This window comes from Arvicanthis niloticus, chromosome 3 (genome assembly GCF_011762505.2).
Source record: "Arvicanthis niloticus isolate mArvNil1 chromosome 3, mArvNil1.pat.X, whole genome shotgun sequence".
In the NCBI taxonomy this organism is placed as follows: domain Eukaryota; kingdom Metazoa; phylum Chordata; class Mammalia; order Rodentia; family Muridae; genus Arvicanthis; species Arvicanthis niloticus.
The window spans coordinates 49,693,812-49,720,250 of NC_047660.1; the positions used below are offsets into that span (position 1 = coordinate 49,693,812).

Sequence of the window (26,439 nt, forward strand, 5' to 3'; positions counted from 1 at the left end):
ACACATATTTGCTTGTTTGTGTTTTACCTGTCTCTGCCGTGGAGAAGATGAGCTTTGAAAATTCAGGGCCCTTTGCTTCACTATTAAAGCTTTGATGCCTAGAATATGTTGCAAATATTCACTAGGTTAGAGAGGGTATGCATGGTGGTTCCCTGGAACCCTCCACTGACCAGAAGAGGATTTGAAATGACCTCAGCCCTTACTAGCTGCATCGGGACAAATTTCAAACCTTTGTAACTTCTGTCTTCTCACCTAAGAAAAGAGCATGTTTGGTTAAATGATTACAAATTTAAGAGCACCTCCCCCCAAGAGGGAGGATTAGAGAAGGGCCTTGATGCCCATGGTTCTCTCAGAGGAAACCATGCCATCAAGTCTCAGGAATTTATTCTACTCCCAAACTGGGGCTGGGTGAGGGACAATACCACCAGACTTGTAACTGGAAGCTAAGAGCTGAGTTCAATCAAGAGTGAATGACTAAGAACCCTGCTGGTATCAAGGGTGAGGGACGGACAGCTCAGAACTAGACCAGCTGTGTTTTATTTAAATCCTTGATAAGAATCAGGAAGCAGGCAACAGCCCAATGACACATTAATTGACTTTGCAGGTGATACTGGATCAGGAAGGTGTTACATCCACCCATCTTGGTGAAAGAGAGAACAATAGAACCAGGCCAGGGAATGACAATGGTGAACCTCAACTTTGGCCAAGAGGAAGAACCACCTGTGCTCTCTCTGGGTGGATGAAGGGTTTGGGGAGTGTAGAACCCCCACATGTTGGTAACCTCCCACATGTTCAGCAGATAGCCAGAGCTATCGAGGCCTACACTGTCTTCTGGAGGTGTTTGAAGTAATGCACTGATTCTAGGTTGGACATAGAGCCATTTTGCTCACAGTGATGTTTAGAAGGTTGGAACATGGGACAGGACTCAGAGACAAGACTAACACTGATAGGGTATCTTCAATGAACCAGCAATATATAGATGACCTTGCATGAACTCCACAACAGCTATGAAAAGACAGGCAGAAACTAAGCTTCACAGAGACAAGAACCTGGTCTGGGTGTACAGCTCAGAGGGCGAATACCTGCATAGAACGAGAGACCTGGACTCCATTCCCAGCACTACAAAGTAGACAGTAACAATATCTGTTGATACTCACACTGCAACGAAGTGGCTGAGTTGAGATTTGGATCCTGGATGGAAGTCACAATTCCAAAGCAGGCTAAGAATCAGAGGGGAGAGCAGAATAGCTGCTGGGTTATCACGTGACCTCCTAATTTTTGAATTGAGATCTGAACAGAGTGCTTCAGAGGAGACTTTCCTTGGGACTTGAGATCCCATGGGTCAACTGAAGTTTTGTTTCTCTTGTTGGGATGAACTGATATTTCTAAGCGGTGGGGGCAGGGGCGGGGAGGAAGCAAGGGGCAATGAAAGGCTGTGAGAATATACAAAACGGAGAGGCAAAAATGCTAATTGTTGAGCGACCTAGAGCTCTTTTGAGAAGATGCCAAAGGGCTTGGAATCTCAGTTCTGCTCTGGTCACTAGTCTGACACTTTGGTAGGGACAAGGGACTGATGGGTCTGGTCTGATGGACAGCATCCAGTGGAGTGTGCCATTCAAAGGATACAGGCCCAGGGATAAGGGCAGTGTTTTCAGGGATAAAGATGTGGGCAACCCCACCCTCAAGACCAATCGGCTTCTCTTTCCTTCAGGGAGGTGAGAGGTGGAAGACTTTCTGAGGCTACAGAGAGCAACTCAGTGGGTGTTGCAAAGGACAGTCACACTGGCAGTTGAGCAGTGTGTGTCTGCATGGGCCATGATGTCAATAATGAAAAGTTTAAGACAGTGGGCCTGGGCAAGCAGGACGAGAAAAGCCAGCCTGAAGGATTGGTAGCTGTGCTTCTTGTGAAATTATCAAGGCCCTGAGAACACCAGTGGATCAGTGAGAGAGAATGGTAGACTAACAAGGGTTCCAGTCCCAGAGGGAAGGAAGAGGGGGAGGGGGCTAAGGTCTGGAGAAGATATCTTTGAGACCTACAGAAAGGGCCTTTCCTACCAGACCATGTGTCCTGACCCTGAGAGAATGTTCCGAGGAATTCCTGAAGTGGTGTCCAGGAAATAGGTTAGGTCATATTAAAGAAACCACTTCAAGGGTCTGATTCCTGCCCAGTCTAGCAGTTAAACTTTTGGGTGGCATTCTCCTTATTTGCAGCTTTGTGGCCATGTTTTGTTTGTATCAGTGCCTTGCTGAGATTGCTAACAAAACTATAGGTTATATCTCTGTTAGTTGGAAAGAAATGATGTGTCTGTCCTAGAGTCAGGGGTTCCTGGTAGCAGGTGGGTGGCAGGGACTGCCTCAGGTCCAGACCAGAGAGAAGCCAGGGCCATGTCTAGGAGAGTAACATTCAGGGACACATTAGAGCCTTATAACACTGCCTCCACCCCATCCCGCCCCTATTCTGTCACTGAACTGTATAGGTGACCAATTTGGAAACAGCAGAGTGAGGGAACCTTTAAACAAAGGGGGAAAAAAGCTGTAAGAGATGAAACACAAAGAGAAGCTACTGGACCCAGAAGTCCTCCTGGCCTCTGTGTTTGTTGGATGGGTGAGACTATGTCCTCTGGGGTATTCTAGGGACAGTCTGGCTGAGGGTCTCTGAACTCTTCCTTTCTTTCTCTTTTCTCTATACAAAGACTGAACTTTTTGAGATGACCCCTTGGCGGGGGGGGGGGGGGGGAGGGGGGTCATGTCTAGAATGTTATCCTAATTTTAAATCTCTAAGGTACCTTTTAGAAGCCCACGTTTCCCCTGCTGGTCACTGGGGTTTTGCCAGTGTGGTTGCTAGCCATTGGAACACTCAGGGGTTGCTTGCTTCTCTTATATTTATCAATCAGAAACACAGGAAGATTATCAGGGCCAGCAGAGAAAGTTCCCAGTTCTCTCATCTATGCAGGCAAACCCTGCACTGTCAAAGAGGGGACACGAACAACCATCCAGAAGCTAATGCCTGTACCCACCCAAATCCATCCTGTGGTTCCTTTTTACATACTTGTAAATGTGCACACGTGTGTGCGTGTGCACATATTCACACACACACACACACACACACACACACACACACACGTTCATCACAACCATACAAAAATATTCTTCTTACAAATTTCTTTAAAAGTATCTCATTTATGCCCCAATCACTAAGTAAAAGTTTACACTGCTCACTCAGTAAACTTTTGCAGCCATCGGTTCAGCGTGCCACACCAAATGTGGTACATGTGTGCATGTGTATGCAATACCCCTTCATCCTCCTCCAGACACCTCAAGTGTTGTTTGGAATGAGCCACGGCACTATCTGTCTATACCTTTATGCCTCATTATGTCCATTTTGTCTTTAAGTTTCAGGCTGGGACTCTCTTCATTACTTACAAAACCCAGGCAGGTTGGGTAGCTAGTTTGATGGTATCTGGGGCAGCCTTATCTAGCTAGCTACAAAGTTTGAATCAGTGATTACACCACACTGGGTTGGTGCCAGCCAGGCGGGCTGCCATATTGCCAAGTAACCCAGCGGTTGAACTAGGTTGGGTTGAGTAATAGCCACCAATGGGAAGTGAATTTATTAATTATGCAGCATAGTACACTGTTGATGAGCGTACAACTTTGAAGGCCTGGTTTGGTTGGAGAAGGTACAGGTGGGGCAGGATGCTAACTATGAAGACATCCAGTGATAATATCTTCAGCTCTGATAAAGTTCACCTGAAAAACCACACAAATCTGGAAGGAAACATCTAGTTCAGCAGAGAGCTGGTCTACAGGTTCAATCACCAAGACTTTTCAGCCTCCTTGGATTCCTATTAGAAGGATAGATCCGTGCAGTCGTGTATAACGCTGGAGTTTGGGATTATTAGTTTCATGAGGGGAGAGAAAGGAATTCAAGATGGCAGCCAATGAGTGACCTAGAATTGTGTGGGTGCAAGAATTTAAGATTACGTGTTGCATTCTCTGTATTCATCTCACTTCAGAAACATTCTTTTCTAGGGCTACAGCCCACCACCCCCTCCACACAGCTCTGGCCTTACCTTACTGGTAACTATAGCCAACCTGAAATGATATTATTCCTTAGTGAGACAGGCCTGCATTAATAATAATAGCAAGAGTGGTTTCTCTGATGCTGGGCTGGCTCAGTGTAGGTGTGTATAGCCGAGACGCTGACTCTCCATTACAATCTGGTGCTGTGTTTCCATAACCCAGAGCAGATTATATGCCAGATACTCAGAATTTTCTATAGGGCAGGCAAGGCAGGCAGAGAGAAGGGATTGAGTTTTCTAAAGACTTGTCTAGAATCAGAAAGCATCCTGAGGACAAGCAGAAAGGAAAAGGGAGATGCAGACAAAAACAAAAGACAAATATTCTCTTGAGAGCAATGGCAAAACACCTCGGTTAGTCAGGGAAGTCAGTTAAGGATGAGGGAGATAGCTTGTAGGGCACGGGAATCACTGTTTTCACGGGAGATAGAAATCAAGAGGTGCATGGGTTGGCACTACAGAAACTTTCCCTGTTCTGTGTGTGCTCGGAATCTCAGAAGTCCTTTCTCCCTTAAAAGCATCAAATCTTTGACTCCTTCATAAGACTTTCTAAGGACTTCCTTAGGCATTGACAAGTAGTGAGGACTCTGGAAAGCTGTTCTAGTGGAATTAAAGCTGGAGGACTTTAAAACCGGACTCTTCCTCTCCTCATTATCTGACCACAGAAAGGCTGCCAGTCTCCCTTGCCAACCCTCAAGAACCCATGTCCAGTCTCCACTTGTCTCTCAGGCTTCAAAAGCTTAAGCAAGATAACTTCTCAGTGCTGTTCCAGAGGCCTTTCAGGGTCTTGTCCTAAGACCAACCAATCAGGAGATTTACCCATGGAAACCATAGAGAAGGTTCTAGATAGAAGACACTGCCCTGACTCCTGTGAATTTAGTTTATCCATCCTGCTCATCTAATCAATTGGCTCGTCTGAGAATCCCAGAAGGGTAGAGTGGAATCCTCTCAGAATCAGGACTCAAAACTGGATTAGAAATACCAGAACCCACACAGAATTCTGAGCCCCATCCAGGGACATTAGTTCTGCTCTGAGAAATTTCATAGCAAGAAGCATAAATCCAGGCACCACAACCTATCAACCAGACCTCCAAAGCCCGCAAAGAAAACAAGACAAAAAGACCCAGGCCAAACCAAAACTTTATACCGTGAAAACAAGAAATAAAATGAGATTTAAAGCCCGGCTGATTGTCAGCAAACACAATATATTTACTGTATTGGCATTTGCTCACAGGGCAAACGGCACAACATTACACCGTTTCAATATTTGCTTTTAAAAATGCTGTTTTCATTAACTATATTATATTGGCATAACAATGTGACAAGAAGTAAATGAAATGTAGGTGAAGAACCTCACCTCTTCACAATATCAAGCATTTTTTTTTAACCTTAGTATAAGGTACTATAAATCCAAGAAATAAAAACATCCACAAAATATATTACATCTGGTTTGTCTTTTTCTAAGTACTCAACTGTATACAAAAGTCTTTCAAAAAATATCATTCCCCATAGGTTTTCCTGTTTAAAACCTGATTTTTTTCTCTCAGTTCACATAAGTTAAGAGTGCATTTTCTTTTGTTGTTTTTGTTTTTTTAAACATGCAGACATATAAAAAATTGGGATAGCACAACCTTTTGGCAACAAAGTTTTTTTTTTTTTTTCTCTTAGTTTAGCTTAAATGTCTGAGAACAGTTTTATTAAAACAAAGGAAAAGTCAGAGTTATCATGCAGTGGCATGCATATTCCAGAAGGAGGAAGAAAAAAATATTAAAGGATATTTGATTCCTCCTTCCAGCTTTGAACTGACCAAATTGTGTGTGTGTGTGTTTTTAAATAATCATCACATTATAAAAAGTATTCAGCAAAATACTGTCTCTGCAAAGAAAGATTTTACCCTTCAGCTGAAAAAATATGGGCCCTCCTGGCAAACTTCTCCTTCTACAAAAAGCCGAGTACCTGGAAATTCACAATCCCCCACAATCCCCCACAATCCCCGCTCTTCGAGTTTTTCCTCCCTTGCACTATAGTCCGTTTAGTATTATTTATCCACCACCAAAAGACGGTGCTTTTTTAATTAAAAAAAAAGTGGGAAACGCATAAAGTGACTTTAAAAACAAGACATTCTGTAAACTCCAGACCTTTGTCGCTTCTCTCTGGGCAGCTTACTGGCCACAGGAGAAATGACGCTAATAGGGAAACAGTACATTCAGTCAAGACTGTGCTGAAAGCTGTGTCGGAGAGCACCCTTCTCTAAGTCTCCACTTCAAAAGGGCCACCCTGTGTGAGGAAGGGCTGGGCAGGACAGCTGGGGTAGAGGGCTCCTGAGAAGAGGTGAGGTAGGGCGGGGAGGTGCGATGGGGCCATGAAACAGATGTGCCTCATTCAGCAACACAGATTAATGCAAAAATTCCCCATCTATTTTTGAGGACAATTTGAACAGAATGTGTATGCATATATACACGTGTGCACATATATTCACACACATACACAGGTAAATATAATCTCATCAGTTAACATTTTCATAAAAATAAATCATTTAAGCTGTATATGCCTACAAATTCTCTTTATTCCAGTGCACTGCACTGGATAACCAAATGCCTTAGATTTGATTTTGCTAGGAATACAGAGTGTGTGTTATGTAAACATATGTGTATAAAGAAACACACACATACATCTACATACACATGCCAACATCATATACATACACTTCACTTCTATCTGTTGTGTTGGTGATCACAGAGGGCAAATGAATAGAGCCAGCCTTCCCAGGAATGGGGAATGGGTATGTGACAGAGACAAACTCTTGGGTGGTTGATTGAGGCCTGCCTTTCTGGGTAAAGATCTTGAGAGACCCAGTGAGAACCTGAGAAGGGAAAAGAGAAGATGGGAGAGAGAGGCAGAGGGCAAGCTCAAGAACACAGATTTTTGAAAAGCGGGGCTGAGCAAATGATTTCCTTTTTTAAAAGGTGGCTCTTTCTCCCCCAAAGATCAAACTGCCCTGAGGCCTAAGAGGGAAGCGCTCAGAAAGGGAGGGGGCTCTAAGGGGCCAAACCCGAGGCGGCGGCAGCAGCACCGCAGCAGCTGCAGCATCCGAGGCATTTCTGTAAGAAACATTAAGGAGCAGATGGAAGACCATCTCCTCCAGTCACATGCAGGCCCTTAGCTTGGGACATCTCCCAACGGCTTGAGGACCTTATGTGAAGAAGAGTTTAGGGGTAGACACAGCCCAGTTCAGCTCAAGAGTCTCACACACGCGTGCGCGCGCGCACACACACACCACACTCACACACATACACACGCACACTACACACAGGCGAGCACGCACACACTCGCGCGCATCACCGCACGCAAGCGCGCGTGCGTGCGGCGGGCAGCAAGCTCTGCGCTTTGGTGCGCTCCTTACCCCCTCCCCCTCTCGGGTGTTCGAGGGGGAACACAGGGAGACACTGGAGGGGGGAAACAGTGAGGTGCTTGGGTCTGGCGAAGGTTGGATGGGCCCCGCCTTCAGTCCCCCGCAGGTCCTTGGCGTGGCCCAGCGGCCCCTGGATCAAGGCGATCCTAACTGAACAAAGCGGGCTAGACGCCACCTTTCCGCCCCCACGCCTTAGCTAAGAGGGGGCAGCAAGGAGAAAGTGCCTCCAGCCCTAGCCCCCAACCGCCGGCCGGTGTGAAAGGGTGGAAATGGGGGGCGTCGAAGGGGAGGCAAGGAGGCCGTACGTCCAGGGCGAGATCAGGGCGCGGCCCCTGCGCCTCGGTGACTGGCTTTCCCCGCTTTCAGGCGACCAGCCAGGAGGCACTGGAAGGGAAAAGAAGGGATCTGGGTACCGGATCCTCAAGCGCAGGTGGTGACCACAGGGGCCAGGGACACGGTGGGCGCCGAAGATGCAGAGGGCGCACCCCCTTTCTCCGACTTCTTCTCCTTTTGCTTGAGGTGGATCTTGGCGTGGCGCTTGCGCTCGTCGCTGCGCGCAAACTTGCGCCCACAGAACTCACAAGCAAAGGGCTTCTCCCCGGTGTGCGTGCGGATGTGAGTGGTGAGGTGGTCGCTGCGGCTGAAGCTGCGCATGCAGATCCGACACTGGAAGGGCTTGTGGCCCGTGTGGATGCGCAGGTGCCGGGTCAGCTCGTCCGAGCGGCTGAAACGGCGGTCACAGCCTTCGGCGGGACACGCGTGGGGCCTCTCGTGGAGCGGGGTCTTGCTAGGCCGATTGGGGTACTTGCGGGGCCGGATGGGCTTGAGAGTGAGCGGCGGTTGGGGCAGGCTGCCGAAGCCCGGGTGGATCTGCTTGTCTTTGAAGGCCTTGATGGTCTCCAGAGGGGTTATAGGGGGTGGGTTGACCCGGATGGGGTCCATGCCCTGGAAGGGCTTGTGTTCCGGAATGGAGCCCATGTCGTTGGGATGGTGGTACAGGTTGTAGTCAGGAATCATGGGGAAAAGATTGCTGTCCAAGGCCGGCTTGGCCGATTGGTAATCCTGGGGAGAATAGGCGAGCCCAGGGTTTCCCTGGGGGTCATGGAAAGACACGGGCTCCGAGTAGAGATCGCCGCAGTTGGAATAAGGGGGCAGCGCCGGATACATGGCCTCCACGTCGCCCTGAGGAGGCTGCACCATGCTAGCCGTAGACGTCTGCGTACTGAGCGCCCCCGAGGCCGGGGGCACCCCTAAGATGCCGGCACTCATGAGGCTAATGATGTTGTCCTGGCACCAGTTGGAAGGAGAGTCGAAAGCGAACTTTCCCAAGTAGGTCACGGTCTTGTTGCCGGGGGCTGGCTGGAAAGAGCCCGAATAAGAGAGTTCCGGATTGGGCTTCTCGTTGGTCAGACCGATGTCCATCACATTCTCTGCGGAGAGCGGGGGAGAGAGGGGAGGGGTGAGTGAAGCCGAGCCGGCTCCGGGCCGCGGCGCCCAGGTCCTTGCCCAGGAGTAGAGGGTGCGGCCGGCTGGAGTGCGCAGCGCGTGGGGCGAGAGGAACGCCGAGCCCGGCGCAAAGCGGGCGGTGCCGCGCTCCCCGGCGCAACCTGGATACGGCAAAAATACTACGGATCGGGGTGTGGAGTGGCTCCGGCACACACACCGCACACGCCGCGCACACACTCACGTACCACACACATACACGCACGCGCGAGAGAGAGCATTGTTGTTCTTCCCGAGGTGGGGCGGACAGGTAGCTGCAGCTACAGGTAGTTTCAGACCCGGAGCGCGCCCGGCTCTCGCTCTCCAGCACATACAACTCGGCCTCTTCCCCCGGCCCTGTCTACTCCAAGACGCCGCGCCTTCACTCCCCAAAGCGATGTCCCCCTACGCGCGCTGAGCCCGGGTGGCCGACCCAAAGAGCTTCGACGCTTTTGTCCTCGGAGCGCAGAAGGGTGCCGCCCGTAAAGGGAGCCTCTCCCGGCCCCAGTCTCCTCCCGGCCTGAAGGAGCTTTCTGCTCGGGCTGGAGGGGAAAAACCTAAACCCAGCTAAGGAGAGTGGAGAGCGGCGGAAAACCGGCCGATGTCTCCACGGCGGGAGCGGCCGCCGTTCCCAAGCTCCCGGGTCCCAGGATCGCCCCCGGTGGCAAACCCTTTCCCCCGCCCCGTGGGTGAGCCCCCTCCCTCTGCCCGCCGTCCCCACACCCCCAATGGCTTTGCTGAACGCCCCGGAAAGGCAGCGTCGCAGTACCTCTCCCACCGTGGGGACTCCACGCCGCACATGGCTCCATCCCGGGTGGGAGGCTGAGGGAGTAAGGGGGGGGAGAGCGCGGGTGAAAAAGACGCTGGGCTCCTCCCGAGAAAGGGGGCTACAGCACCACGCCTTGAGCGCAGTCCAGCGATCGGGCCCCCTGCGTGGGGAGGGAGAACCCCAGAGCTGCTCGCACCTACCTCCCTCCGGTCGGCGGCTGCCCCCACCCGGGAGAACCGAAGCCTCAACCGTGGCGTCTCCAACCAAGCCTTCCCGATCTCGGAGGGCGGGAGGAGTGGGTGGGAAAAGCAACTCGCCCCCCAGAAAATTCCCAGCGCGCCCCCCATCTTTCCATCCGTGTCTCCATCCATCCATTTCTGCATCCATCGATCTATGCATCCATCGCTAGCTCGCTCCCTCCTCCTCGTCCTCCCCCTTTCCTTCCTCGCTGCCTCGCCGCCTCACCGCCACCCTTACCTGTAGCCATCTGATTGTAATGGGCTACCGAGTCGCTGCTGCCGGAGAAGAGGTTGAGCGCGCTGGGGATCTCCTCGGGGTACAGATTGTCAGGCAATTGATTTAGCAAACTGCTCATGGTCACCGGCAGCTTCTCGGCGAGTTTGCCGGTCATAGCACTCCCGAGCTACAGCCGCCACCGCCGCCGCCGCCACCGCCGCCGCCTGTTCCTAACGCAGCTTCCAGGCTAGCGGCATCAGAGAGGCGATCCGTGGTGCAGGGGAAAAGCATGCGAGAGGGAAAGTTCGGGGGGAGGGGGGAATGAAAAGGGGAAGGGGTGGGTCAGGGGAGGGGATCTACTCTTTTTGGGGCGGTGGGTGGGAGAGGGGCAAAGAGGGTAATCCTCTCGGGTGCCTCAGCTGGTGCGGTGCGACGCTGGGTCGTGGGGGTGGGGTGGGGCGTGTGCGGGGAGTGGGATGGGGGCTGGGCTGGGGGGATCTAGGCTCCAGGGGGTCAGACGCGGCTTCAGTATTGATCTCACAGACACGCGCCCGCCGACCCCCCCGCCCCCCGATCTGCCACAGCCACCGCCGCCGCTGCCGCCGCCACCTCCTCTGCTGCTGCCGCTGCCGCCGCTGCTACCACCACCAACCAGCCCCGCCGCTTCCTAGCTAGCTCACTGCTGCCCAAAAGCTCCCAGCCAGGGAACTCCACCAGTCTATTTATCTGAGCCCCGGGAAAGCTCCGTGACGTAGCTGCCCATATATGGACAGACAAAGCCCAGCCGAAGGGGCGCGACGTCACAATGGAAGCTCCTCACAATGGAACATTAGAAAGCAGGAAGCGGGCCGCAGCCAACGTGCAGCGCCCGCACCGCTCGCCGTTCTTTAAAAAAAAAAAAAAAAAAAAGTCAATTAGAAGATTAGAAAGAAGGAAAGCGAGAGGAGAAAAGAGGGACGAAGCCGAACGCAAAGCGCGCGACGCGCAGTGCACAGTCGAAAACACTGTAACTAAACATGTAGGTTTTTATTTAAGGGCTGCATTAGAGGCAGAATTTAGAGGTTGGAGGGGTGGAGTTGTTTGCAATTGGCCTCCAGCACTCCCAGCAGGAAGAAAGAGTTCAGTACACCAGGGGACAGGTCCCTTAGCAGTCTGGGAATTGTTGGGAAAGGGGGAGGTGACGGCTTCGACTCAGGCGCCCCCCACCCCCATCCCCGCACAACCCCTGACTTTCCTTCAGCGCCCTATCCAGGACTGGACTCGGAGAGAGGAAGTATTTCCCTTTGGGGAAGGGGTTCTAATGTCCTAAGGCTCCTTAGTCTTGGACACCTAGAACTTTCGAGCCCACATCATTCTGATTCACCGCCCACAGACCTGGCGCCTCCCTTGGGGTTCCTGACCCCGCGCTGACTCTCAGTTGAGCGCAGTGGCCCGGGAATGTGTAGCGGACTAGCTAGTTGCGCAGTGGGCAGGAGCTCCATACTTTTAGGGGCGAGGGCATGAGTTTTTGGTGGAGAGTAGGGAAGAGTGAAGTTTAGGGGATAGAAAACACGTGCACCAAATAATTCCCAGATAAATTCCCAAACGGTTCTAAAGCAAATCCCTTTGGCCACAGGATGGCAGGAGGGCCCAGCAGGCCGGGCCACAGTCGCTATCTACTGCAGCTGGCGAAGGGCTTGCGACTGAGTTACAGCAGGAAGATGCGGAAACCCACAGCTTCTAAGCCACCACGGCGGTCTCCTCTAGTCTCTAGCCTCTCTGATTCCCGCAGGGTTGTCCTCATTGCTGCCTGAGGGTGCCTTGCAGTCAAGGGCGGCCCCCTGTGCCGACCCAGGGTGCTGTCACCTCGACAGCGGATCCCGGGGGTGGGTGATGTGTTCCCCGAGGCCTGCTCCTGAAGCGCACAGCCTGGCTGAGAGCGAGGGGGAGGAGAGGGAGGGAGCACGGAGGCGCGACCCCGAATCACACCGGCTTGGCGGGGGAGGATTCCCTCCTCAGTGACCGCGTGGGCATGGTGAATCCCGCGTCCCTCGCTGCAGAGTCGGGGTTGGGGGAACTTGCATCTCTCAGGGGGAGTGGGAGTGTTGACGAGGAGGCAGAGAGGATCCCCGGGCCTCACGCCGTGGGAGGTCCATGCGGGGCCAGGGGACGCGTGGGAGGAACTCCCGAGCTGCGCATTGTGATGGGGGTGGATGACAACCTCACTCCCTCTTCCCTCCCCTCAGTTTGGGGGAGAACATTGGGTGGGAAGGGCCCAGACTCCCCCGGATCTCCTCTAGATCTTAGGAAAGGAGGGATTCCCGCCGCCCGTGAGCCCCCTCTCTGCCACCCCCGCCTCCTCTCCCTCCAGGCTACCCATTCGGGTGCTCTAGAAGCACTGCGCCCCCGGGTTCTCCTCCGCCCGCGCGGCGCGGGGAGACTGCGCGCTGCAGCGGTCCCGGGCTTCGGCCGGAATCAGGGCATGCAGCGCTTCCCGCCCCCGGCTCCATCCCTGGAGGGGGGAGCGGCTGGTCAGGGGCGTGGGCGGCGGTGTGAGCCTAGCTGGGTGCGGGAGGGGCCTCCGCGGCTGCTGGGAGGGTCGCGGGGCAGCGGGCCAAGCCGGGAAGAGCCATACAAGGAGCGGATCCGGTGACGCGCCGGCCGCGCCCCTTCTCCTGCTCTATTTGGCTGCAGATTCCGGTCCCCGGATTTGCATATTTTGGCATCCAGTGGAAAAGGGAAGAACGGAACCCGCAGCCTTTAAAGGAACCGCACAGACTGTAGCGTCACCTAGGAAGGCGGTCGGGAGGGGGGAGGTGGCGTGAAAAATTAGCCTCGAGCTCTGGCCTTTGGCCGGAGAGCCAGGCAGTTGGGGCGGGGAAGGGGTGCCTAGGGTACCCGCAAGCTTTGAGCGCGCCTCTGCATTGCTTCCTGCTGCGCGTGCTAGGGAAGGCTGGTGAACTGCGGTGGGAGGGGCAGGGTGTCTCGGTGGGTTCCTGCCTTCTGCCTGGACTTGCTGCGAGGTTCTCGGCCCTGGACCAAGTGGCACGGCTAAGACGGACTGCAATGCCCGTGTCTCCCCGCGTGAGGCAGAGATCAGCCTGAGTGGGTGGTGGGAAGGAAGTGGAAGGCCTTCAGCAGCCCAGCTCAACTAGCAAGGACCCTAGATACCATCCATCCACTTTCCACCTGTTGGGCTCTCTCCATAGAAGGAGCTGGGGGGCCTGTTCTTTTTTCCATATGGGCCTGTGGTGGAAGCATTTGCGATACTCGAAGGCTTTCCGGTCCCAGTGTCAGTTATTGCTTTTCCAAGGATGGCTGGGAACACAAGGATAGTTAGCTTGTTGTTTCTAAGAGGGAAAGCACATATCTGGGGCTGCTGGCTGGCACCAGGACCTTGTTGCTTACCAGCCTCTTTCCTACTTGTTCTATTTGAATGGAAGTTTTCAGTTCACTCAATATTATCGGAGCTTCACTGTGACAAGGGAAACTACTGAACTTCTCATCTGTTGATTGAGGTAACAATACAGACTTCATAGGAAGAATTAAATCAGAGAATTTCCGAGAGTACCTATACCAGACCTGCAGCAAGCACTCAATAAACAGCAATTACTATTATTAAACTGTATTCTCTCCCATCCTGCTGTATGATGGACACACTCCTTGTGTGCCCCAGGGATGCATTTAGACAATGCAGCTGGTAAAAAGTGCCCAGTGGGGGAAGCCATCCCTTCCAGCTTGTCATGTAAAATAAATACTGTTTATTTACAGAGCAAAGTAAATTACTATTTGGGTGCCTGATACCTGTGTCAATCTAGGGATGCTTTAGGAATGGTCCCCTTTCTGCCCAAGCCAAGACATGAATTAAGATTTCAACAGCTGGTGGTGACAAGAGGCAGGCTATAATGTTCCTGAATCATTTTCTAACACCCTGGAATGTCTGGGGCTCCCAGGATGGGGTGGAAGATTCTGGGGCCTTTATGTTGCCATGAAAGGAGCCTACAAGCATAGGCCCTTAAATGACTACTTTCTATTCAGGTTGTAGTGCCAGCAGATGCCCTCTGTCACCCTGGATGATGACCGTAGGAGGAAGCTATGGCTCTGTGACAGTAGACACAACCAGGAATTTGGAGCAGCGAGGAGTGTTTACAGTGGCGATTTTGTAGATTTCTACAGTTCCCTGGTTGTTGGGGACGGAATTCAGTGTAGAAAAAAGTTTTTCTTCCCTCCTGTTTCCCCTTCCCTGAGTGTTTCCTTTTATTCCTCCTGGAGAGGGGCTAAGGGTGTTTGTTTCAGGTTTATTGGCGGGCTCCAGAGAGATTGCCAAGAGCCTAATTACCTGAACCCTGAGCCCTAAAGTTGTAGAGAACTAGTAGGCACAGGTTCAGGGAGTCCTCCCCTGGAGCTGGTGAAAGGTAGGCAGGCCATCCCTGTGTAAAAGAGCCAAGGCTGCTGTCTCCCACGGAGGGGGAGCCGGTGTTTTTGTTTTGGTGAGGATAAAGAACATGTAGCCCTAGGAATCCACTGCAGTAACAGGCACACTTCTGTCCTGGACTTTTGTACCAGGTATCTGTGGACTTCAGGTTTCCTTCTTATTAAACCATCTTCTGTTTACCAAGAGTTCCTTCTTTCCCCCATTAAAATAATTTCAACCTGAGATGTTAGCCATTTAATGCTTTATGGATCCTAGAGGACATTTGCATTTGCATTTACACTTACTTGTATGTGTATGGATATCTCTTATGTCCTTATGTGTGCAGATGCCTTAAGAAGCCTCCCTGTGGGAGCTGGGAATCTGGTCCTCTGTTAGAGCAGCCAGTTCTCTGAACTGCTGTGCCATTGTTCCAGTCACAAGGGGATTTGCATTTTAAGTGAAAAGGTTTAGGATTTGGGGTGTAGTTCAGCAGAGAGTACGTGTGTGTTGTGTAGCCCGATTAAGGTCAGTTTTTTTTGATTTTTGTTGTTGTTTTGTTTTGGTGTATTACTTGTATGTGTCTGTGTTCCTGAGCGCTCTCTCTCTCTCTCTCTCTCTCTCTCTCTCTCTCTCTGTTAATTGCTCTCCACATTATTTTTTGAGATAAAGTTTTATTAAACCTGGATTTCACTGATTGGGCAAGACTAGCTGGAGAGTGAGACCCAGAAATCCTCCTGTTTCTCAGTACTAGCATTTAGCTGTGTGCCAACATGGCTCACACTTTTACACAGGTGCTAGAGATCCGAACTCAGAACTCAGGTCTTAATGGCAGCACACAGTTTTCTAAGTCATTTCTTCTTTTCTTTTTTCTTTCTTTCATTCTTTTTTTTGATGAGCCTTTTGAATTTAGCTGAGAATGGCCTTGAACTCTTGCCTCTATGTCCCAAGTGCTGGGATTATTGATGTGTGGCTTCACTATAGCATTTGGAGAAAAAAAAAATTACCTAGCAAGGGTTACTAATATATCCTGAAGATATTAAACACAATACTCAGGATGTCTCCTGGAGCATGGAGGTACCCACTAACGCTGCTGGAATGGAAGCCTGGTTGTAAGACATCAGACCCAATGATGAGGAAGGGGGTTGTTTAAATCACACCAAGAATCTGCGTAGAGGACCTGCCCTGGTGGCATTGTTCCTGAATGCCAGTTATCTTGAGGGTCTTCAGGTGTTTTCTACTTTGGGTGCCACCTGGAAGGGTCACTGGAGTCCTACTGATCCTTAGTGAAATCTCTAGAAGTCATTGGCGATTCTATGGTAATGGCATCCAGTTTAGAGGACAGTCTAGGTAGAAATTTCCTGGAAGTTTGAAGAAGGAATGTCTTGGTACCCAGTAGGGCCAATGGGCTTCACGGGGGGATGGGGGAGGCAATGCTGGTGCTTCTGGTGGAATCTATATCTCCAGAAGAATGGGCTGCTGATATTAGAATTACAGATGTTAGCCACCACATGGGATTGGGTTGGGGGGTGGGGGAGGTAGAATGTGTAGGGGGACTGAATCCTCAGAATAATACATGTTTTTATCCACTAAATCATCTCTCTCTCTCTCTCTCTCTCTCTCTCTCTCTCTCTCTCCCCCTCCCTCCCCCCTCTTTCTCTCTCTCTTTCTCTCCCTGCCCCTTTTTTCCTTATTGCTTGCTATTAACAGAAGATGCCCAAGCTTGGGAGTCTTAGTGCCTTGCTGGAGGCTAATTGCTCTCAAAGTGGCTGATCTATTTGAACTCATCCCATTGTATCCACCCCTCAAATGCTTTTGTCTCTAGCTGTTGTCCCTTTTGTGACTGTAACAGAGGGAAGAAGGAGGTGGCTGGTGTGGGCAGGAGGAAGGATGGAGTTACAGGCAGTTGTGAGCCACCACATGGGTGCTGGAAACAGACCTAAGTCCTCTGGAAGAGCAGTCAGCACTCTTAACCACCCAGGCAGCTCTTCAGCGCCTCTGTATTTATTTTCTGAAGACAAGCTCCCACTGAATCTGAAAACCTGGGGAGAGAGTAATGAGGAATAGAAAGGAGGCTTGACTGTGGTATCCCAGCATCCTTTGGACCAAGCATGGAGGTAAAAGAAGAGCCCAGAGGCCAAAAAAGGGATGTAGCACTTACACTTCTCAGGAGTTCCATCAGGACCTATTTATTAGTAGGCATAAGAGTGACTGTGTTATTGTAGCTCTCTTCCTGTTTTCTAAAGCTGCTTCAGTGCTCATGGGGTCCTCTCCAAGGGAGATCACATACTTCACTTTTATGTATTTTTAAATTGTGTGTGTGTGTGTGTGTGTGCATTTGTGCATGTGTGTGTTAATTTGAAATGTTCCCAATTGTTCCCTACCAATATTTTTCTCTCTCCCTCTTCTTCCCCCTCTCCCTCCCTCCATCCTTCCCTTCCTCTCCCCTCTGTGTGTGTGCATATGTGCACTTGTGTGAGTTTGGCACCTGCAAGTATCCTTGGTGATCAGGAGAGAGTGTAGGTCCCTGGAATTGGAGCTACAGGTGATTTTAAGCCATATCGATAACAGGGAAACAAACCCCGGTCCTTTGCTGGAGCATCAAGCACTGCTGAGTCATCTCTCCAGTCCTCTCAGTTTGTCTGAAGTTCAATGATTTAGCAAGGCTGGCTAGTTAGCCAGTGAGCTCCATAGTCTGCCTGTCTCTGCATCCATTTCTCTACATCTAGAGTTACAGGTATGCACTCAGACATGCCCAGCTTCTTACATGGGTCCTAGTGATCTGAACTCAGATACTCTTACTTGCCTGGCAGGCACTTAATCCACTGAGCCATCCTTCCAGCTGGACATACTTTCCTTCTCAAATCTATTGGTCTAAATTAAAATAAACTTATCCTAACAATGTAGAAACAGGATATTTGGGATCACACCTTAGTTTCAGAGTGGATGGTAACCAAAGGGAAAAATGTTTTGTTAGAAAGTACCACTTGCCAGGAGCGGAGCGTGGGAGTAACCACCAAATTCCCAAGGTTGCTGACCCTACAGAGGTCTCCCAAGGCCTGAGTGAGTCCATAGAACTAATGAATTGCCATGGGTCATCCAGAGGATGAGCATCCAGGACTGAGCTGGGGCAAGGAGGGAAGGGAAATATTAAAAGTCAGAATTGAGAAAAGGGTGCATTGTGGCTAAATGCCAAACACTAGCCAAGGCCTGGGAATCAAGAGTTTGGATTTCCTTGATAAAACTACCTATGTATGACTTCGGCTATGATTAGCCTTTTTTTTTTTTTTTTTTTTTTGTGGGCTTCAAGAGAGTTGGACAGCCGGGCGGTGATGGCGCACGCCTTTAATCCCAGCACTTGGGAGGCAGAGGCAGTCGGATTTCTGAGTTCGAGGCCAGCCTGGTCTACAGAGTTAGTTCCAGGACAGCCAGGGCTACACAGAGAAACCCTGTCTCAGATATAGAGAGAGAGAGAGAGAGAGAGAGAGAGAGAGAGAGAGAGAGAGAGACAGAGACAGAGACACAGAGACACAGAGACACACAGAGAGAGACAGAGACAGAGAGAGACAGAGAGAGACAGAGAGAGAGACAGAGAGTTGGACAACATGTTTCTGTTAATTTCAGCTCATGAGTTTTGTCAGCTCATGAGTTTCTGAATGAATTTCTAAGGATGGGGGTGTGTTAGGGGAGAGGGTGAGGGAATGAATGAACCAGGCCATCTTTCCTAGCTCTTTGGGTTTCTGACTATCCCAAGCAGGTTTGGGAGGAGTGTGTTTAAGTTCCTAGTTACAGTTAGAGGTTCTAGAGGGAGGGGCTGAGTTCCTTGGCAAGGGTGGTGTGTGTGTGTGTGTGTGTGTGTGTGTGTGTGTGTGTGTGTGTGTGTGTTGAGGTGAGTGGGTCAGGCTTGTAATGGGAACTTTGCTGTCTTAGCTCAGGGCCTCATAAAAGGTAAATGCAGTCATGTGCTCTAAGGGCCTGCCACTCCCCTGGGACCCACTGTGGGGTAACCCCTTCTCTAGAGGGATGGTATCTACAGAGAGGACTCTCAGGGGATGGTGCTTTTTGGAAAGAGGAACTTCATGATTAGAAATGAAGCAGAAAAGGTGTGAGTGTGGGGGGAGGGGCCGTGGAGAAGGCAGTTAGGGAGAAGAATGAGCTAGAAAAGAAAGTGGGAGGGACCGTGGGTAAGTTCTGATCTCCGTGGTTTGCTGTGTGCCTGCTTTTTCGGAACAGGCTTTATTCATAAAGGCAGGTGCTGACTCCATTCCTTCACCCTCATAAGAAACACTCTAGGTTTTAGAGAGGATTGTGGGCTTTGAACCCTTGCCTCAGTCCCAAACTATTAGCCCCTTTGTCTCATCCACCCTAGAGAGGATCGAGAAACATGCCTTGCTTGGACTTTTTTTTTTTTTTTTTTTTTTCCTGCTGTGTGGTGCGTCTAGTCAAACTGGATTCAGGGAAGCTGTTAATGACCCCAGAGTACTGAACTCTGGCTCTCTGCATTAGTGTTCTACCGGTGGACAGCTCTCTGCCTATGTAGGGCTGGCAGAAGTAAATCTTTGGGGAGTAGAGGGCTGGAGACAGGGTCTCACTGGGTAGCCTAAATTGGGCTTGAACTCTTAATTCTCCTGCCTCAGCCTGCTGAGTACTATGGTTACAAGTGTGAGCTCACAACTGCCTGTAGCTCCATGGATCTTTTTACCCACACCAACCACCTCCTCAGAGACTCCATAAATCCTTGTTCAAGATGGAGTATGCTAAATACTCTACCGGTTCTAATTTTGAAGGAGGGGTGCTAATTACCAGTGTGAAACCAGGAGAGGAGGAGTATGAGAATGGGGGACCCAGAAACAGTACATCAGGGAATCACTTTATGATCCCAGGTTGGGGGCAGGGGCGCGGCAGGAGTCATCCAACACAATCTCAAGCGGTAATAACCCCCGTTAATTGGGAGGTAATGATCCTTGGCATTTTCACCTTCAAAGCCAGGAACAAACTGTAATTAATGCTCCCACCACCCGGGGGCAGGGTGGAGTGTAGAGAACCTTGAATTACTGCTACTCAGGGAAACTGAGGCACTGGCAGACAGTCTTTAGAAAAAAAGGATTGGAGCCCAGTACAGCTGGCATCTTTGGGGAGCTTGGAACACATCAGAGCATTGCCCTCTCTAAAACCTGACAGCCTGACGATTGCGAGTTACAGAGAAGCCAAGATCTCTTGGAGGAGCATGAGAGAACCTATACAGGCCTCGCCGCAGGTGGTAGCAGGGTAACTGGGTTTGCTGGTAGCCCAACCTCAGGAGATCCTGCTCAGACTGTGCCTAGTTTCCCATAGCAGGGCCTAGGACGCTCCAGGGGTGGATTTGCAGCCTCCTCCTGCATGCTGCCATCTCTTTTGAGTGCAGAGAGAGAAGTCCTTCGCGCCCAGAGGCAGGCGGACTCTCTGCACATTCAGAGTGACTCATCGGGCGACTCCGAAATGCCTCCTGGTTTCTTCATCTCAGTCTGGCTGCCCCAAGCCCGGAGGGAGTTTTTCATTAGTGTGATTATCCTGCTGTTGTTAAAAGCTGGTAAATCTCACCCAGGGACCGAGGCCGGGAGCTGCTTCTGAACTGCAATCCGGAGTTCATAGGTCCCCAGCTGTGGGCCACCGGCACCAATTCCATCTCTCCTGTTCAAACCCAAATGTCCTGGGTACCAGGGGCAAAACCCTTAGGCTTTATGCGGTCTCAGGGACTTGTGTCCCATTGTAGTCCTGGTATTCCCCACCACCACCACCACCACCACCACCACCACCACCACCACCACCACCACCACCACCACCACCACGTTCTCCTCCCCTCCCCCTCCCCTCCCTTCCCCCTCCCCTCCCCTCCCCGCGCGGGCCACTCCATAGGCCAAGTGTTCACCAGCAGGGCATACAGCCAGGTTCTGTATATCACTCTCTAAAGGACAGGGCGGGCCTTCACAGCTTTACACCTCAATCAGCATCCTTCTTGGCGGGAATGTTGTAGAGATGCCTTGCCCACCCGGTTTCTTAACCCCCCCCCCACACTTGTACAATCCTTTGATAAATGTGCCCCTTCAACAAGTGCAGAAGTGTAACTTTGATTTTGTATATATTAGCATTGCACCCCTAATCTTCCTGGCCCCCACATGATCCCCATCCACTTGGCACCACACCTGGCGTCTAGTAGGCCTCTGCTTTTTTTTGAATTATGAAGTCTTCAGGGAGTAAGAGAACTGTTTAATGACCTCTTGTCCCACCATTCCTTCCCTACCCAGCATCTGGAGGGTATTAATTGTATACCCACTGCAGGGGTCGCACACTGGGACTTAGCCCATTGATGAAAGTAGCTCAGGTCTTTGCAGTGGGGGAAATGAAGGTCCCATGAGGTTTCAGGGTGAGTAAACAAATATAGGTGATTCGGTGGTAAGGAGTATGGGTAAAAATGAATTAGGGAGGAGGGCAAGAGTGGTGTGGGCTATCTTGGCAGCTACTCCCCAACTCCTTGCATTTGGAGATATGGCTTGGCCTGCTGGTTTGCCTATTGAAGTACTGAATTCCAGAATATGGGTCAGAGTTTTAGTCCAGTTATGTCCTGGCTCACTAGATGCTCTGAAAATTTCCATATGAACAGGATTTTTGCTTTGTTTTGTTTAAATCTCATTGGGGGCTAGTGAGATGGCTAGTCAGGCCGGGATGCTGCTAAACCCACAACGTAAGTTTGATCCAAGTGAACTGACACTGAAAGTTGTCCTCTGGCTACATGCTAGTACCACACCACATGTCTATCCATGCACGCACACACATACACAAATATACACATCTGTGCATACATACACACACACACACACACACACACACACACACACACCACACACATGAATCACACAGAAGCACATTAGGGACAGTCAGACTCTGAAAGCAATTGCCACTTGTTCCCTGTCCCAGGAATCAACCTCTCTTCTTCTGGATTAGCTTCTTGCTCTCCTACCAGATAGCCTGAGGGAAAAAAATCTGACAGTGTTGTGGGAGGGTCATTTTCATGGTCCTAGCCCTTCTTAGGTTGGTGGGGGAGGGGAGACAGGGGGGAATATAACAGGGCAGCAGATCACTGGTGATGGTGGGTTTGGGTGCCCCAGCCCCAAATCTTGGGATCTGTTGGGCTTTTGGGGGATGCAGGGGGAGGGAGAAGGTGGGGAAGCTTCTTTTGGACCCCAAATGAAAGAAAAAGTACTCATGATGGAAACTCAAACAAATTCTTCCCCATCACCCTACTTCCCTCCCGTGGTCACACTTCCGGCTGCCACCACAGGGTATTTTAGGCTCAAAAACAAAAAGCATCAGATCTATTTGAGCAACTTTTGTTCCATCGGAGTAGAAGCCCAGGGGCCTGTGGCCGCTCTGGGCTAGGCCACTTCCCCAGGGAACTGACGCGTTTCCCCTTCACTGCCAAGGTTCAATTTAGCAACTCAGTCTGGCCAATTTTGGCTTCTCCTTTCCCTGGCTGGGCACTACACAGGCAAGGGGCCAGATGTGGGGCTGCTAGAAGGATGGGTATGTGTTTGGAGGCCTTCCTCATGAACTTCGGGGGAAGGCCTGGTTCCCTTCTGCTAGCACCTCCCTTCCCCTCTTCCTCCCCCAATCACACACAAGAAACCTCCACTGTGTCATCAAAGCTCCACTTGCAGTGGCAGGTGATTGCAAAGTGAGATTTGTGGTTAGGTCAAGTCTGATCCTCTGTCTTATACAAAGAGTAGTGTTTTTCTGCGTTAGTGGTAGGCTGGTGTGTGATCAGGCTGTGAGTGAGAGTGTGCTGAGGTTCAACAAGGTAATCACAAATACAACTTGTCTAGCATGTCTAGAAAGAGGTTGGCAGAGCTGATACCCCTTAGTGTCTATCGGCTGCGTACACCATGTGATTTTGCGTGGGATGCTGTGTTGACAGTATGCATGTGCAGGTTGCATACAGGAGGGGTGTGTGTGTGTGTGTGTGTGTGTGTGTGTGTGTGTGTGTGAATTGATGTGAATGCTCGTTTGCTTGTTTATGTGTGGATGGGCAGGGGCATGACTGGTAAGAAGCTTGGTGTTCCTGACAGCTGTGGCCAGTGTCCACGTGGGCAAAGCTTAGGTTGTAGAGCAGTGGTTCTCAATCTGTGGGTTGCTTCACAAGGGTCACCTATCAACCATTCTTCTTTTCAGATATTTACATTACTATTCATAACGGTAGCAAAATTACAGTTACGAAAATAATTGTATAGGTTAGGGAGGGAGTCACCACAACATGAGGTGCTGTATTAAAGGATTGAAGCATTAGGAAGGTTGAGGACCACTGCTATAGATGTTTTTGTGTGGATCAGGGCTTGAGGGCAAGTTGACAAATTGTAGCTATGTCTCAGGTAAGCCTGCTTGTAGTACCAGCCAGGGATGGGCTGCTATTGGTGCTCCTAGGTGCCTTGATCTCCACCCTCTCTCTGTCTCCTTTCCATCCCTACAGACTACAGCATCCCCTACCAGCCAGAGTGCATGTATCTCTCTTGTGAGCCTGTCTTTCAGCTTCTTTCTTCTGAGGCTCAACTCTGATAGGCTTCACAGTCACACAAGTGGACTGGGGCAGTGACTTTGGCACCTCTCAGTCATGGGCTTGGATGCACATACAAAACTGCCTCTGTGTCTGTGGTGGGAGGAGGTCTTGGGAAGCAGGGAGCTTGTTGGCTGCTGCTCAGACCCTACAGGAAGTATTCTTACCTGCTTTCACCATGAGACTGGACATGAAAGTGGGAACCCAGGGCAGCTGTGTCCCTTTCTGACAGACTCTGTCTCTTTCCTTTTAGCTCATTACTCCTGACTCAGGATTCTAGTTCATGTTTCTATGTGTTGTCCTGTGTCCCTGACGTGAATAATGAGGGTCTCTCTGCTTGAGTTTTGTCCGACTTGATTCTGAAATAGATGTTGCCTGTGAGAGCTCCTGGGGTCCTTAGCTCCCTACATCTCAAAACTCATCTTTTTTTTTAAAATTTTATTTTATATTTTATTTACATTTAAGATGCCATCCCCTTTCCCCATTTCCCCTCCCTAGAAAACCCCTGTCCCATGCCCCCCTTTCCTTTTTGCTTCAAAACTCATCTTTAACCTGAGCAGCCTGCTAGAATTTTCCAGCTTCTGTAGAGAAATGCGCTTGGCTCCTTTTCATTCGTAATCATGAAAACACTCATTCTACACTGTTGTGGGGCTTTCTTTACTACTTTCCAAAAGAACTGTACGGAACTGTAGACTATGGAGGTGAAGGGGACCTTATGGGAAAAAAAAAAAGTACTTGATTTATGAAGAAACTGAAGCTGAGGGGGTGGCTGACTTGCCTAGGCAAAGAGGGCAGTGAATGGCAGAGATGAACTGACCATCAACAGCTTTATTTATTTTACAACAGAACATACGGCTGTGCCTTTTTCTATGTCCTTTTATTCCTAATTCTTTGCAGGCCTCAGAAGCTGAGGGTGCGTGCGTGCGTGTGTGTGTGTGTGTGTGTGTGTGTGTGTGTGTGCATGTGTGTATGTGTGCATGCGTGTACACATACACATCTCATGTTATGGGGTAGGAAGGAGCACAGAGGCAAGGTTAACTACCAGGAGGAGGAACTGTATTCTGGAATCGTTACTATTAGACTGGCTAAGACAGTGGGGTAAGGTCCTGGAGGTGGATGTCTCTGCTCCATTCCTGCAAAGCCGATCAGACACCTGGGGAGGCTGGGGGTAGTATTCTGAGTGATGGGTCTTTGTCTTTACAGAAAAATGCTTGCTAGTTGCTAAGGAACTGGGTGTCTTTCCTGATCCAAGCCTCCCATTGTTGGCTCAGTTTGGGAGGAGGATTCTGGGCTGGAGCTCAAGGCATCCTAGCTAGTTGGCCCTCTTCTTGGGCTGCTGAGGCTCTTATGGGTCTGGGAGGAAGGTGGCTGGCTCCTGGAGGTGGTGGCTTCTTGACCTGAGCCTCCTCATTACTTATTTCAGCTGAGCTGAGTAGGACAGGTGGAGGCAGGGAAGAAGAGGAAATCGTGTGTTTGTTGAACAGCCTACATGCCAGACAGACACCAGGCTTGGGTATCTGCTCTGCTAGCATTTAACTGTTGCAACCTACCCTGGAAGGAAGTCACCTTATACTCTTTACTGCATTTGAAACGGAGGTCTGAAACATGTTGTTCAAGATCACTAGGTTGTCAAGTAGCAGAAATCTATGTGAATTTAGGTTTTTGGAGGCAGGGCACAGACTGAGCTTTCTTTCTATTCCATGGTCACTTAGCCCTAATACCCAGATACATCACCATCACCATCACCATCACCATCACCATCACCATCACCATCACCATCACCATCACCATCACCATCACCATCAGCAGCAGCAGCAGCAGCACCACCATCACCACGAGTACCACTATTTTTGAGTCCTCCCTCAATAGCTTTCCCACATTTTCCACCTTTCATCTTTTCTAGGAGTAGCTATCACACAGGCGTGTGTAGGAAAACAGAAGTGAGATTCAATTAACTGAAGTAGTGGAATAGTCATCTTTGCTAGGGAGAGATCAGGGATGATGGTCTTTTTCTGGGCTAGCCTGCTTACTTTGAATACTCTGAGGCCCTAGCCTTCTCCACAAAGATCTTGGATGGCTGAAACTTTAAAGTACTGTGGTACAAGCAGCCTTTCTCCTTCAGCCCTGTCCAGCTCAAGTGACTTTTTTTTTTTTTTTTTTTTGTCCATCGAGTAAAATTAGAGCATCATTTCCCTCCAAATAGTGTGGTGAGAGGCTTTAACTTAATAGCAACTTCTGCAATTGCTTTTTCACAAATCAGAGTTGGGACTCCGTTTTCCTGTCCATAGGATGAGTCCGCTATGACCTGCGTCATTAGATTGTGTAAATGAGAGGACACACATGAAGCCCAAGTAGGCTGTGAATCAGGGCGGAAACATGGCAAAGGAAATACTATATGTGAAGCGTTTGGTGTAGCGCATGGTTTGCAGAAAGTGTCCAGTAAGTGACATCTGATGACAAAGGCTACCACAATGATTTAAAAAAAAAAAAAAGTCAGTCTTCTTCAGTGTGTAAAGGATCACATTGCAGTCCCTTATACAGTTCTTGGTCATTTACATGCCCTTGTTTTCTCCAGGAGGAGCTAATGAAATGGGGTGTGAGGCCCACAGAGTTCTGCAGGAAAAAACCTGAGTCAAGGGTGGGTGCCCCACTGCTGGCTTTTTTGGACTTCAGGCTTCCTCTCTACCCCAGACTTTTCATTGTGGTTATGGAAGGCCTGGCTGTAGCCTAGGGCCTGGGCCAGCCTCTTTCTTTTTCACCTTTTAGGACTTGGAGAATGGAGGTCTCTCACAGGGCTGAACTCAAAGCCTATAAAACACTAGGGCAAAAGAAAGGAGGGGTGGAAAAAAAAAAAGGGAAAGACAGCAAGCTGATAATTTCCTCGAAGGGTAAACATCCGATTTTTTTTCCTTACCCCAAAATAAACATGCTAGCCACAAGGAATTAAAAGCAGAAGAGGGAGGATGTCTCAATTTGGGGGTTGTTCTAGTAAGCTGACCTTCTATTTATCCTAGTCCTGGGCACCAACTGGAGCTGCCAATTACACTCTGCCCCTGGCATGGTAAGGGTTTTTGGAGAGACTGTTCCAGGGAACATGGAACCCAGAAAGTCCCTTCTTGTGGCTGTCTTCCATGACACTGCAAATGGAAACTTCCTTTTGTTTCTTATTTTAGCTCTGCTCACAGGCTTGCCTGGTGGGGCAGAGGGAGCAGGAGCTTCCTTTTGCTCTGGGCTGGCATCAGATGTGCTACTAGAATGTAAGCATTT

The 26,439-nt window shown here is 50.2% G+C and overlaps 1 protein-coding gene across 3 annotated transcripts; it reads right to left on the bottom strand.

The window, feature by feature from the left end:
* Positions 1-5,201: 5,201 nt before the first annotated feature.
* On the bottom strand, positions 5,202-10,530 carry Egr3 (early growth response 3). Of its 3 annotated transcripts, XM_034498434.2 has the most exons (3): positions 10,220-10,363; positions 9,743-9,795; positions 5,202-8,921 (listed from the first exon to the last, which is right to left on the bottom strand). In XM_034498434.2, the coding sequence occupies exons 2-3, from the start codon at positions 9,780-9,782 to the stop codon at positions 7,912-7,914; spliced, it is 1,050 nt and encodes a 349-aa protein (XP_034354325.1). In that variant the 5' UTR covers positions 9,783-9,795; positions 10,220-10,363; the 3' UTR covers positions 5,202-7,911. The 3 variants fall into 3 exon arrangements, with proteins under 3 accessions (XP_034354325.1, XP_034354324.1, XP_034354326.2); XM_034498433.2 differs by lacking the exon at positions 9,743-9,795 and having other exon boundaries at positions 10,220-10,530; XM_034498435.2 differs by lacking the exons at positions 9,743-9,795; positions 10,220-10,363 and adding an exon at positions 9,943-10,205.
* Between the last annotated feature and the right edge of the window lie 15,909 nt (positions 10,531-26,439).

Bases quoted from the DNA above. Each gene is read 5' to 3' on its own strand.
- Egr3 (XM_034498435.2), bottom strand. From the start codon at position 10,141: ATGCATAGATCGATGGATGCAGAAATGGATGGATGGAGACACGGATGG. The intron at 8,922-9,942 runs GTAGGTGCGAGC...CGCTCTCCGCAG, and splicing joins CAGCCGCCGACCGGAGGGAG to AGAATGTGATGGACATCGGT.